This window comes from Bos grunniens, chromosome 10 (assembly GCF_055505025.1).
Source record: "Bos grunniens cultivar Pamir isolate PY7600 chromosome 10, Bosgru_T2T1.0, whole genome shotgun sequence".
NCBI classification, from domain to species: Eukaryota; Metazoa; Chordata; class Mammalia; order Artiodactyla; family Bovidae; genus Bos; species Bos grunniens.
The window spans coordinates 45355083-45367289 of NC_141174.1; the positions used below are offsets into that span (position 1 = coordinate 45355083).

Here is a 12207-nt window from a genome sequence, read left to right on the forward strand (position 1 = left end):
ACATGCCAAACTCTTCTGGCTCTTTGCTGTGCACTTTCTGTTCCTCCACCCACAGTGTCACCCGTCGTCCCCCCTGCAGTGAGCAACTGCTCTGAGCAGTCGGAGTCAGTTCAAGACTCCCACATGTGGTAGCTCCCCCCCGACCCACCCACTATACCTTCCACCCAGGCAGGACTGGATGCTTCCTATTCAGAGCTCTCTCTGCCCCTTCCCCAGGTTTCTGGTAGCTTCCCTTCTCCACCACTGGCATGTGAGCTTCAGGAGCCTTGTCTCTGTTCCCTGGAACTCAATACAGTGATCTCCCCATAGCTAGTATAAAACATAAAAATTTATGAACAAAAATTCAAATTCCAAGTAGTTTGCACAAATAAACTTGGTATTTTAGTCTTTACACCCTCCTTTTTATACTCTTTTGAACTACTCATATATAATTTAATTTTTTCTTTTTTGGCCATGCCATGCAATATGCAGGACCTTAGTTTCCCAACCAGGGATTGAACCCACACCGCCCGTATCGGAGCGTGGACTCCTAACCACTGGACTGCCAAGGAAATCCCTAAACTGTTCATATATAATACAATAGATAAATTATAATATGATAGATAAATCTAATTTTCCAGAGTGGTTAATGATATATAGAAGTCTAAAACTGTTTAGAATACCCAAATGGAAATTACTCAACTCAGTTTTGACCTTATTTTAGACTGAGGCCCTGGGCTGCATTTCTCTTGACCTTGCATATCTGAGTCTCAGCAGAACTTCTGTGAAGATGCCTTGTGAATTCTTCAAGCTCAAAAAAGAGAAAGAGATGGGTAAAGGATAATGTAACTTGTGAATCTGCGGCTAAGACCTGAGTCCTGATTAATTAGAAAGAGCAATTTAAGGTCTTTAGAAGCATGCTATAAAGCTCTACTGCTGCACCCTGCATTCATCACTGTCACCAATATCTTAGATTAAAAAACCAGAACACGTGTATCAAATATGCACATTAAATGATGAGCTAAAGATGATCAAGATTAAAAAAAAATTTTTTTTAAGATTCAAAAAGGTTTTGATAAGCTGCAGAACACTGAACAACAAGATGGAAAATTAAACAGGAATAAATGTTAACATCCAATGGTTAGGTACCAAAAATTAACTGTATTACAATAGGATTAATATTAAAAAAAAAAAAACTAACCTCTATTAAGCATTATGTGTCAGGTATTGTGCTAGGGATTTTATGTAAGTTATTTATTGACTTGTGTAAAAATCAATGAAAATGACTGTCAAGACTTAAATCCATTCTATGGGTGTGGAAACTCAGCGAAGTTAAGTAACTTGGTCAATGTCATCCAGTTAGGAAGCAGCGGAGCCAAGACTTAACCCAGTCACTGTGTCAGTGCGTTCCAGGAGCAGCACACAGCAGCTCTGCTTAAAACCAACAGAACACGACTTAATGCTCGCCTGCACAGAGGGCTGCTCACAGAGGCTGCAGCCCTACAAGTTCCACAGTCCTCTGGCTGAGCAGGCCAGACCTGGAGAGCTGTGCCACTAAGATGGGCATCAAGAAATTGAAAATGTTCCAGAGGAAGGTGGCCTTGATGGTGACAGGTCTGGAATGACACTGTAAGAAAGAGTTTGGTAGCAGTGTCTCTCTGCTCACGCTCTCTCAGTCCTGCCCACACCTCATTCTAAAGAGCTCCATGTCTTAACTCCTGCCACCCTGCCTCAGGTCCACCAGTCCCTTCTGAAGCTATTCCATGCCTGGTGCCTTTCTTATATCTTCAAATTTCAGTCTTCCACCAGTTCCATACCTTCAGTCTGTGATCATGCCCAGGTGTCCCCTCTTGCCCTCACAGTTTTACTAAAAGAGAAGCAATGCCAAGGACATCCTGGAGGCCAAACCTAAAGATACTTCCTCAGCCTTCATTCTCCTTGACTCCTCTGCAGCTAGAGAACTGACTGCCGAATTGTTACTGATATACATGGTCTCCATATTTTGCATATTTTGTTTATGATCACACAGCGGATAAATTCTTGTGTCTTCATTTTACCATGTTGTTATGAACTCTTCATAAGTAGCATTTTCAATGGCTTCATACTATTCTTTTTTCTGTAATTCACTTAACTCTAGCCCTATGCTGGACATTGGGATTGGTTCCATTTTAGTTACCAGAAGTAATTAGAATAACTAATTAGTTATTAGAAGGTTATTTGATCTGATAAATAACCAGATGTTGGAGGAGGTAGCCATGAAATGGATGGACTTTCCAAAACTCCTCTGTGTTGTGGGGAGAAAGGTCAGATCCCTTGAAGAAACTGAAGATGATGAAGTCGGTTGAATAGGTGGTAACAGTAGGATGTATTAAGAAGACAGGCTTTTAATCCTAGCTTGATTGCTTCTATGGAACCTTAGGCAACTTACTTGCTGCTACTGCTAAGTCGCTTCAGTCGTGTCCGACTCTGTGCGACCCCATACGGCAGCCCACCAGGCTCCCCCGTCCCTGGGATTCTCCAGGCAAGAACACTGGAGTGGGTTGCCATTTCCTTCTCCAATGCATGAAAGTTTGAGTGATTTGTAAAAATGGGATAGCAATATCTAACACATCAGATCAGATCAGACCAGATCAGTCGCTCAGTCGTGTCCGACTCTTTGCGACCCCATGAATCGCAGCACGCCAGGCCTCCCTGTCCATCACCAACTCCCGGAGTTCACTCAGACTCACGTTCATCGAGTCAGCGATGCCATCCAGCCATCTCATCCTCTGTCGTCCCCTTCTCCTTCTGCCCCCAATCCCTCCCAGCATCAGAGTCTTTTCCAACGAGTCAACTCTTCACATGAGGTGGCCAAAGTACTGGAATTTCAGCTTTAGCATCATTCCTTCCCAAGAAATCCCAGGGCTGATCTCCTTCAGAATGGACTGGTTGGATCTCCTTGCAGTCCAAGGGACTCTCAAGAGTCTTCTCCAACACCACAGTTCAAAAGCATCAATTCTTCGGTGCTCAGCCTTCTTCACAGTCCAACTCTCACATCCATACATGACCACAGGAAAAACCATAGCCTTGACTAGACGAACCTTTGTTGGCAAAGTAATGTCTCTGCTTTTGAATATGCTATCTAAGTTGGTCATAACTTTCCTTCCAAGGAGTAAGCGTCTTTTAATTTCATGACTGCAGTCACCATCTGTAGTGATTTTGGAGCCCAGAAAAATAAAGTCTGACACTGTTTTCACTGTTTCCCCATCTATTTCCCATGAAGTGGTGGGACCGGATGCCATGATCTTAGTTTTCTGAATGTTGAGCTTTAAGCCAACTGTTTCACTCTCCACTTTCACTTTCATCAAGAGGCTTTTGAGTTCCTGTTCACTTTCTGCCATAAGGGTGGTGTCATCTGCATATCTGAGGTTATTGATATTTCTCCCGGCAATCTTGATTCCAGCTTGTATTTCTTCCAGTCCAGTGTTTCTCATGATGTACTCTGCATAGAAGTTAAATAAACAGGGTGACAATATACAGCCTTGATGAACTCCGTTTCCTATTTGGAACCAGTCTGTTGTTCCATGTCCAGTTCTAACTGTTGCTTCCTGACCTGCATACAAATTTCTCAAGAGGCAGATCAGGTGGTCTGGTATTCCCATCTCTTTCAGAATTTCCCACAGTTTATTGTGATCCACACAGTCCAAGGCTTTGGCATAGTCAATAAAGCAGGAATAGATGTTTTCCTGGAACTCTCTTGCTTTTTCTATGATCCAGCAGATGTTGGAAATTTGATCTCTGGTTCCTTTGCCTTTTCTAAAACCAGCTTGAACATCAGGAAGTTCACAGTTCACATATTGCTGAAGCCTGGCTTGGAGAATTTTGAGCATTACTTTACTAGTGTGTGAGATGAGTGCAATTGTGCGGTAGTTTGAGCATTCTTTGGCATTGTCTTTCTTTGGGATTGGAATGAAAACTGACCTTTTGCAGTCCTGTGGCCACTGCTGAGTTTTCCAAATTTGCTGGCATATTGAGTGCAGCACTTTCACAGCATCATCTTTCAGGATTTGGAATAGCTCCACTGGAATTCCATCACCTCCACTAGCTTTGTTCGTAGTGATGCTTTCTAAGGCCCACTTGACTTCACATTCCAGGATGTCTGGCTCTAGGTCAGTGATCACACCATTGTGATTATCTGGGTCGTGAAGATCTTTTTTGTACAGTTCTTCTGTGTATTCTTGCCATCTCTTCTTAATATCTTCTGCTTCTGTTAGGTCCATACCATTTCTGTCCTTTATCGAGCTCATCTTTGCATGAAATGTTCCTTTGGTATCTCTGATTTTCTTGAAGAGATCCCTAGTCTTTCCCATTCTGTTGTTTTCCTCTATTTCTTGCACTGATCGCTGAAGAAGGCTTTCTTATCTCTTCTTGCTATTCTTTGGAACTCTGCATTCAGATGCTTATATCTTTCCTTTTCTCCTTTGCTTTTCACTTCTCTTCTTTTCACAGCTATTTGTAAGGCCTCCCCAGACAGCCATTTTACTTTTTTGCATTTCTTTTCCATGGGGATGGTCTTGATCCCTGTCTCTTGTACAGTGTCACCAACCTCAGTCCATAGTTCATCAGGCACTCTATCTATCAGATCTAGGCCCTTAAATCTATTTCTCACTTCCACTGTATAATCATAAGGGATTTGATTTAGGTCATACCTGAATGGTCTAGTGGTTTTCCCTACTTTCTTCAATTTCAGTCTGAATTTGGCAATAAGGAGTTCATGGTCTGAGCCACAGTCAGCTCCTGGTCTTGTTTTTGCTGACTGTATAGAGCTTCTCCATCTTTGGCTGCAAAGAATATAATCAATCTGATTTTGGTGTTGACCATCTTGTGATGTCCATGTATAGAGTCTTCTCTTGTGTTGTTGGAAGAGGGTGTTTGTTATGACCAGTGCATTCAGATTAAATGAAAGATGCTCTGAGGATAAAGTTCACAAACCTCTGAGGATGGCATCTGGCACATAAGAAGTAGTCAGTGACTATAAGATAAAAGTAACCATGATCCACACCATCTTTGTCATGCCCATAACTCTTTCTGAAAGCAGAAAAACTCATTCATGCGTGCACACATCAAACATTTACTGAGTCCTTACTGCTCCCTGTTCTCTAGAAACTCTTGGTCAACAGGGGAGAAAGAGTTAAGGAGCTGCTACATCATCATGAAATGTGCCTGGATGGAGGGACTGGCTGCAAAAATTTCTCAGAAGAGGCACTGCTCATCAATGTGAATTAACCTCAACAAGAGGTTAATATCCAAAATACACAAGTACCCCATACAATTCAAAATAAAATAAACAACCCAATGAAAAAATGGGCAGAAGACATCAATAGACATTTGTCCAAAGAATACATACAGATGGGCAATGGGCACATGAAAAGATGCTTGATGCTGCTAATTATTAGCAATTAATTAATAATGATTGGGCTTCCCTGGTTGGCTCAATGGTAAAGAATCTGTCTGCCAATGCAGGAGACAGAGGAGATGTGGTTTCAATCCCTGGGCTGGGAAGATGCCTTGGAGAAGGAAATGGCAACTCACTTTAGTATTCTTGCCTGGGAAATCCCATGGACAGAGGAGCCTGGCAGGCCACCGCCCATGGGGTCACAAGAGTCGGACACAACTTAGCTACTAAACAACAACTAATAATAATTAATTATTATTATAGAAATGCAAATTAAAACCATAACGAGGTATCGCCTCATAGTGACCATACTGCCCATCATCAAAATGTCTACAACTAATAAATGCAGGAGTGGGTGTGGAAAAAAAAACCTTCTGATACTGTTGGTAGGAATATAAATTGATGGTCACTATGGAAAACAGTATGGAGGTTTCTTAAAAAACTAAAAATAGCACTACCGTATTATTCAGCAATCCCAATCCTGGTCCTATATCCGAAAAAGATGAAAACTCTAATTCAAAAGGATACATGCCCTGCAATGTTCATAGCAGCCCTATTCATAATAGCCAAGACATGGAGACGATCCAGTGCCCATCAACAGATGACTGGCTTAAGAAGATGTGTTTCTCATACACACACACACACACATTCAGCCATAAAAAAAGAATGAAATACTTCCATTTGCAGCAACACAGATGGACCTAGAGAATATCCCATTAAGTTGGAGAAAGACAAATATTATACCTTTACCTGTATAATCAAAAAAATAATACAAATGGATCTATATACAGAACAGACTCACACGGGAAACAAACTTATGGTTACCAGCGGGGGAAAGGAGTGGAGGAGGGAGAGATAAACTAGGAGCACGGGATCAACAGATCCAAACTACTATAGATAAGATAGATAAGCAAAAAGGGTTTACTGTATAACACAGGGAACAACATTCAATATCTTGCATTCGTCTATCAAGGAAAATAATCTGAAAAAAGATATATAACTGAGTAACTTTGCTGTACACCTGAAACGAATACAATATTGTAAATCAACTGTACTTCGATTAAAAAGAGAGAGAGCGATGCGGCACTGCTCAAATTGAATTTGTAAAGGTAAGGCTCTGGTGAGCAGCACAGACAGGTACTGTACCAGGGCACAGAGTGGTGAAGCTGCAGGAATGCACTGCAGGGCAGCAGGAAGCCTGGCAAAGCATGAGCCAAGGTAGGAGCTGGCAGGTGGCTCCTGACGATGCGGGGGTTGGGGTGGGGGTGGGGGGGCTTGTGGCTGGTTGGTGAGTCTGAAAGTGACAAGGACCCCCAGAGTGGCTCAAGTAGAGGATGGCCGGACCGGTTTTTCTCAGAGAGATTTCAAATACTGGAGCTGCTGAACAGCAACCGCTTTGAACATTTCTAAGGCATATTGCCAAACAGATTTTGAAAAGGGGTGGGTCATTTTACACTCCAACTGTCAGCAACTACTCTCAACACTTCGCCTCGCAGGAGTCTCCTTTCTCAGAACCTCTTCCTGTGGTTCCCACGCCAGGTCTCTCGTGTCCTCCTCCCTGCAGTGGCTCCATCTGCCTCCCCTCAGCCTCCTCTCCCTTTCTGAGGGGATGCAGCCCTAGTGTCCTGTCTTGGCTCTCTTTCACATCTTGCTGAGGCCCTCACTTCCTGGGCTTCAGCAGCTACCTCTGGGCAGAAACTCCTGGCCCATCCTCTACACCAGGCTCCAATCAGCCAGGGCAATGCTCCCAGGAAGCCCCCTCAAACACCTCAGCCTCTGCAGATACAAACCTTGCCTCGTAACTCCCCTAACGTCTCCTCCTCTTGAAGTCCCTGCGTCAACAGCACCATCCTGCTTCCATCATCCAGACTCTAATCTCACGTCGTTCTTGGCTCACCCCTCCCACTCAGAGGCCCTAGCTCAGTCTCTCTTCTTTATCTATCTTAAGCTCTCTGGAATCAGCTTGCATCCTTCACTTCTAATACTGCAGCCCTGATTCTTTCCCGGACATTTAGGATGACCTGAGAACTCAGCTACCTGACTCCAGCCTCTCTCCCACAGGCACAGAGTCCCATGGTCAGTGCTGGCATATCTGACTTCCTAAAACACCCCATTCAAAATCTTCATTGGAGTATGAAGCCCTGACTTAACTCTTTGGCAGTCAAGATTTTCCGCTTCTCAGCCCTACCCTTGAGCAGGCTTTCCAGGCCTCAGCAAATTGAATTCCTCGACAGTACTCACATCTCATTAACCAGAAAATTTCTGGGATTTCCTGGTGGTGCAGTGGATAAGAATCTGTCTGGTGATGCAGGGGACATGGGTTTGATCCCGATCCAGAAAGATTCTACATACCAAGGAGCAACTAAACCCATGCGCCACAACTACTGAGCCTGTGCTCTAGAGCCTGGGAGCCCCAACTACTGAGCCCGCATGCTGCAGCTACTGAAGCCTGAGTGCCTAGAACCTCTTCTTTGCAATAAGAGAAGCCACCTCAATGAGAAGCCTGAGCAGCACAATGAAGGGTAGCCCCTGCTCACTGCATCTAGAGAAAGCCCACACACAGCAATGAAGACCCAGTGCAGCCAAAAATATATAAATTAAATTAAAAAAGAAACCTCCTGGAGGCAAGACTATCACTTAAAATTTTTTTCTACCCGCCCCTCACCCCCAAGCAGGAAGGTGGAGGGAGGGAGTGATAGGGAAGCAAGGGAGAGAGTGTAAGCTTTTGTCTCAGTTTAAAGAAGAACTCTTTAACAAAGCAAGTTCACTAAAACCTAAACAGGGAGCTTCACAGATGGGTAGCTCTGAAACTGACAAAGTGGAGGCTGACTGGCTACCGGGAAGAAAGGTAGCAGCTTACGGACACAGGACTTACTTGGACACAAAATGGGTGGAGCTGGCCATCAAGGTGCCCTTCGGCTCTGGGAGTCTCAGTCTTTGTCCAGCCAAGCTCACCTCTAGAAAACTCGTCCATAGTAGTTTTTCCACATTGTGCCTGGTACCTGCTGCCGCTGCTGCTAAGTCGCTTCAGTCGTGTCCGACTCTGTGCAACCCCATAGACAGCAGCCCACCAGGCTCCCTGTCCCTGGGACTCTCCAGGCAAGGTACCTAGTAGTTGGTATTTAATAAATATTTCTAGTGTGAGGCACTTGATGACAGGTGTCCTCACATCCCTGTATTTTTGCTTCAAGAAAAATTACTTCAAATGGATGAATCAAAATTTTTTTCTCTGTCCTCCAAAGTAGCTTCCAAGAATACTTTTGTTCAAGAATTTTCTTTTACCTTCAATAAGTTGAAGCCCTAAGTAGCATGTTTGAATATCTGATGACTCACATTCTCCCAGGTAAAACTATTCCAACACTGCCATTTAGAATTCTGGTTAATGGAAATGCATTAGAGGGGGAAATAGTTTGGTTAATTTATATTTTTACTATTAACTAAACAAAGTAGAAGAAAAAAAGTTGCTTAAACAACTAAAACAAATTTACAGCCAGTGCTTATTTCTACAGCAAAAGTGTCTTTTTAAACATAAATCTAGGGCACATGTCAGGGGAAATTGTTGAATTCTAGTCTTTTCCATTTGAATACTGGGGACCAGGGACCACAGATTTCCTCCACTGGGGTAGGGGATGGCTTTATAGCGATTAGAATGGATTTTTTTTCAGAAGGGCCAACACTTTCACACTTTTTATCCTAGTATTTAACCAAGCTTATCTCAGAAGATTCTGGGCACCGTGTGGGTATGTTGGCCTTCCTAGACTGGGGTGGGGTTGCGGGGAGGGGTGGGGGAGGAACCCTCTGGTGGCGAAGAGGAGGTTTCAGAGGAATGCTCTGGAGTGATTCCCAGAGTCAGAATGCAGGAATTCTAGAAAACATCCTGAATGCTGCAGTTCCAGCTTCTGTGCCAACGTGCTCAGAGGGGCTCCCAAGAGGAAAGATTACGGATGTTATTATTTGCCCATGTCTGAGGTTTCTAAGTCTCCATGGGCAACTCTGATTCCACCTGTGGCTCAGGAGGAGGGGCCGAGAGGCGCAGGAACAGGACACGCGACCCCCCGGAAACCGAGAAGCTTGGGTCCGGAGCAGCAGCCTCTCGCACTCGGTCTTCCCAGCCCGAGGGGACTCTGGCTGCCGGGGGAGGGGTGGGGAAGAGAGGGCCTTCCCCACGGTCAGGGGCCGGAGCTCTCGAGGGGGCGACGCTCCCCGGACCCGCAGTTCCTCCGCAGCCCCTCCCCGAGGCGAGAACGCCAGGTGCACAGGTTTGGCCCGGCCGCCAGGTACAGTCAGCACTAGCGCCTGCCCGCTGCCCTCCCACGCGCCCTCCCTTAGGTCTGGTCCTCCCGCCTACCTTTGTGTATAGCTCGGCTACCGCCATGGGCAGACAGGGCAGCTCGAGGGCTGCGGAGATGAGAGGCTCGGGGGCTGGGCGGGCGGCTCCGCGGCCCAGCGGAAGGCAACCGTCCTGCAGGCCCAACAAATTACGACCGGATCCTGCTGTGGGAGAAGTTTTCCAGCAGCCGAGAAACTTTCCCGAGTGCTGGCGGCGGGGGAGGAAAGGAGTCCCGGATTGGCCCTTCCCGGCCCACCTGGCGAGGCCTCGCTGTGATTGGCGGGACGGGGGCTGCGGGCGGGGCGCCCCGCCGCCCCGCAGGTTCCCGCGGTTAAGTGGGTCCACCTGGCGGGGTCAGAGAGCGCTCAGCCAAGAACTAGTCCGCTGGGGATTCGCGGGCTCTCAAAGCAGGAAAAAGGTGTGTTCCAAAGCGTTCCCGACCAAGTTTTAGCTTCTTTAGGTCTCTGCGTGCTTAGTGGAAAGAGCATAGGATATAACTATTTGCATAGAAAATCCAGGAGAACCACTAGAACTTGTTAAAGAGTTCAGTCAGGTAACTAGATTCAAAATCAGATGTTAAAATGAATAATTCTCCTGTGTATGATCAATAGCCAGTTAGAAAATATTATAGAAAGATAGAAAACAAGGTATTTGTAATATCAACGAAAACGAAGTATCTGCTGACAAAAACGCACTTTACCTTTGTGGAGAAAATGTTTGAATTTATTTTCAAGGGTCAAAAAGAACATTGGAATGGGGAGTCATGCTGTTTTCATGGCTAGGAATATTTACTATTGTACAGGTGTCAGTTCAGTTCAGTTCAGTCACTCAGTTGTGTCCAACTCTCTGCGACCCCATGAACTGCAGCACACCAGGCCTCCCTGTCCATCACCAACTCCTGGAGTTCACTCAAACTCATGTCCATCGAGTCGGTGATGCCATCCAGCTATCTCATCCTCTGTCGTCTCCTCCTCCTGCCCCCAATCCCTCCCAGCATCAGAGTCTTTTCCAATGAGTCAACTCTTCGCATGAGGTGGCCAAAGTATTGGAGTTTCAGCTTTAGCGTCAGTCCTTCCAAAGAACACCCAGGACTGATCTCCTTTAGGATGGACTGGTAGGATCTCCTTGCAGTCCAAGGGACTCTCAGAAGTCTCCTCCAACACCACAGTTCAAAAGCATTAATTCTTTGGCGTTCAGCTTTCTTCACAGTCCAACTCTCACATCCATACATGACCACAGGAAAAACCATAGCCTTGACTAGATGGACCTTTGTTGGCAAAGTAATGTTTCTGCTTTTGAATATACTATCTAGGTTGGTCATAACCTTCCTTCCTTCCAAGGAATAAGCCTCTTTTAATTTCATGGCTTCAATCACCATCTGCAGTGATTTTGGAGCAAAAAAAAAAATCAAAGTCTGACACTGTTTCCACTGTTTCCCCATCTATTTGCCATGAAGTGATGGGACAAGATGCCATGATCTTAGTTTTCTGAATGTTGAGCTTTAAGCCAACTTTTTCACTCTCCTCTTTCACTTTCATCAAGAGCCTCTTTAGTTCCTCTTTCTGCCATAAGGGTGGTGTCATCTGCATATCTGAGGTTATTGATATTTCTCCCGACAATCTTGATTCCAGCTTGTGTTTCTTCCAGTCCAGCGTTTCTCATGATGTACTCTGCATATAAGTTAAATAAGCAGGGTGAAAATATACAGCCTTGACGTACTCCTTTTCCTATTTGGAACCAGTCTGTTGTTCCATGTCCAGTTCTAACTGTTGCTTCCTGACCCGCATATAGGTTTCTCAAGAGGCAGGTCAGGTGGCCTGGTATTCCCATCTCTTTCAATTTTCCACAGTTTATTGTGATCCACACAGTCAAAGGCTTTGGCATAGCGAATAAAGCAGCATTTTAATTACCAGCAAAAAGCACTAAGAGGGGATGCTGCTGCTGCTGCTATGTCACTTCAGTCGTGTCTGACTCTGTGCGACCCCATAGACGGCAGCCCACCAGGCTCCCACCTGGTGGATTCTCCAGGCAAGAACACTGGAGGGGATTGCCATTTCCTTCTCCAATGCATGAAAGTGAAAAGTGAAAGTGAAGTCGCTCAGTAAGTGTCCGACTGTTCGTGACCCCATGGACTGCAGCCTACCAGCTCCTCCGTCCATGGGATTTTCCAGGCAAGAGTACTGGAGTAGGGTGCCATTGCCTTCTCCCAAAGTGGCTGTTACAAATAATGCTTCTTTTTTAACAAAGAAATTTAAAGTTATCAGTTTCCTTCTATGACTGGCTTTGGTGACATCTCATATACTTTGACTTCGTTGCATTTTTATTTTGAAAGAAAATGAAGAGTTCAAAATATTTTCTAATTTTCCTTGTGATTTCTTCTTTGTTATTAGAAGCATCTTATTTAATTTCCAAATATTTGCATATTTTGCAAATTTCCTTCTATTTTCTTCTAATTTGATTCTGT

At 44.9% G+C, this 12207-nt stretch overlaps 1 protein-coding gene across 4 annotated transcripts in view; it reads right to left on the reverse strand.

Moving 5' to 3' along the window:
• MYO5C (myosin VC) overlaps positions 1-10001 on the reverse strand; it is a 117837-nt gene extending 107836 nt beyond the window's left edge. Inside the window, exon 1 of one of the 4 annotated variants that reach the window (XR_015134491.1) lies at positions 9762-9943. Coding sequence is in view for 2 of the 4 variants with exons in the window: in XM_086320970.1 (XP_086177096.1) it covers positions 9762-9788 (27 nt within the window). In the remaining 2 variants the exon portion in view is untranslated. Of the gene's footprint in view, positions 1-9761 lie in introns of all 4 variants that reach the window. The other 3 variants (XM_086320970.1, XM_086320971.1, XM_086320969.1) reach the window with 3 other exon arrangements.
• Positions 10002-12207: the final 2206 nt, after the last annotated feature.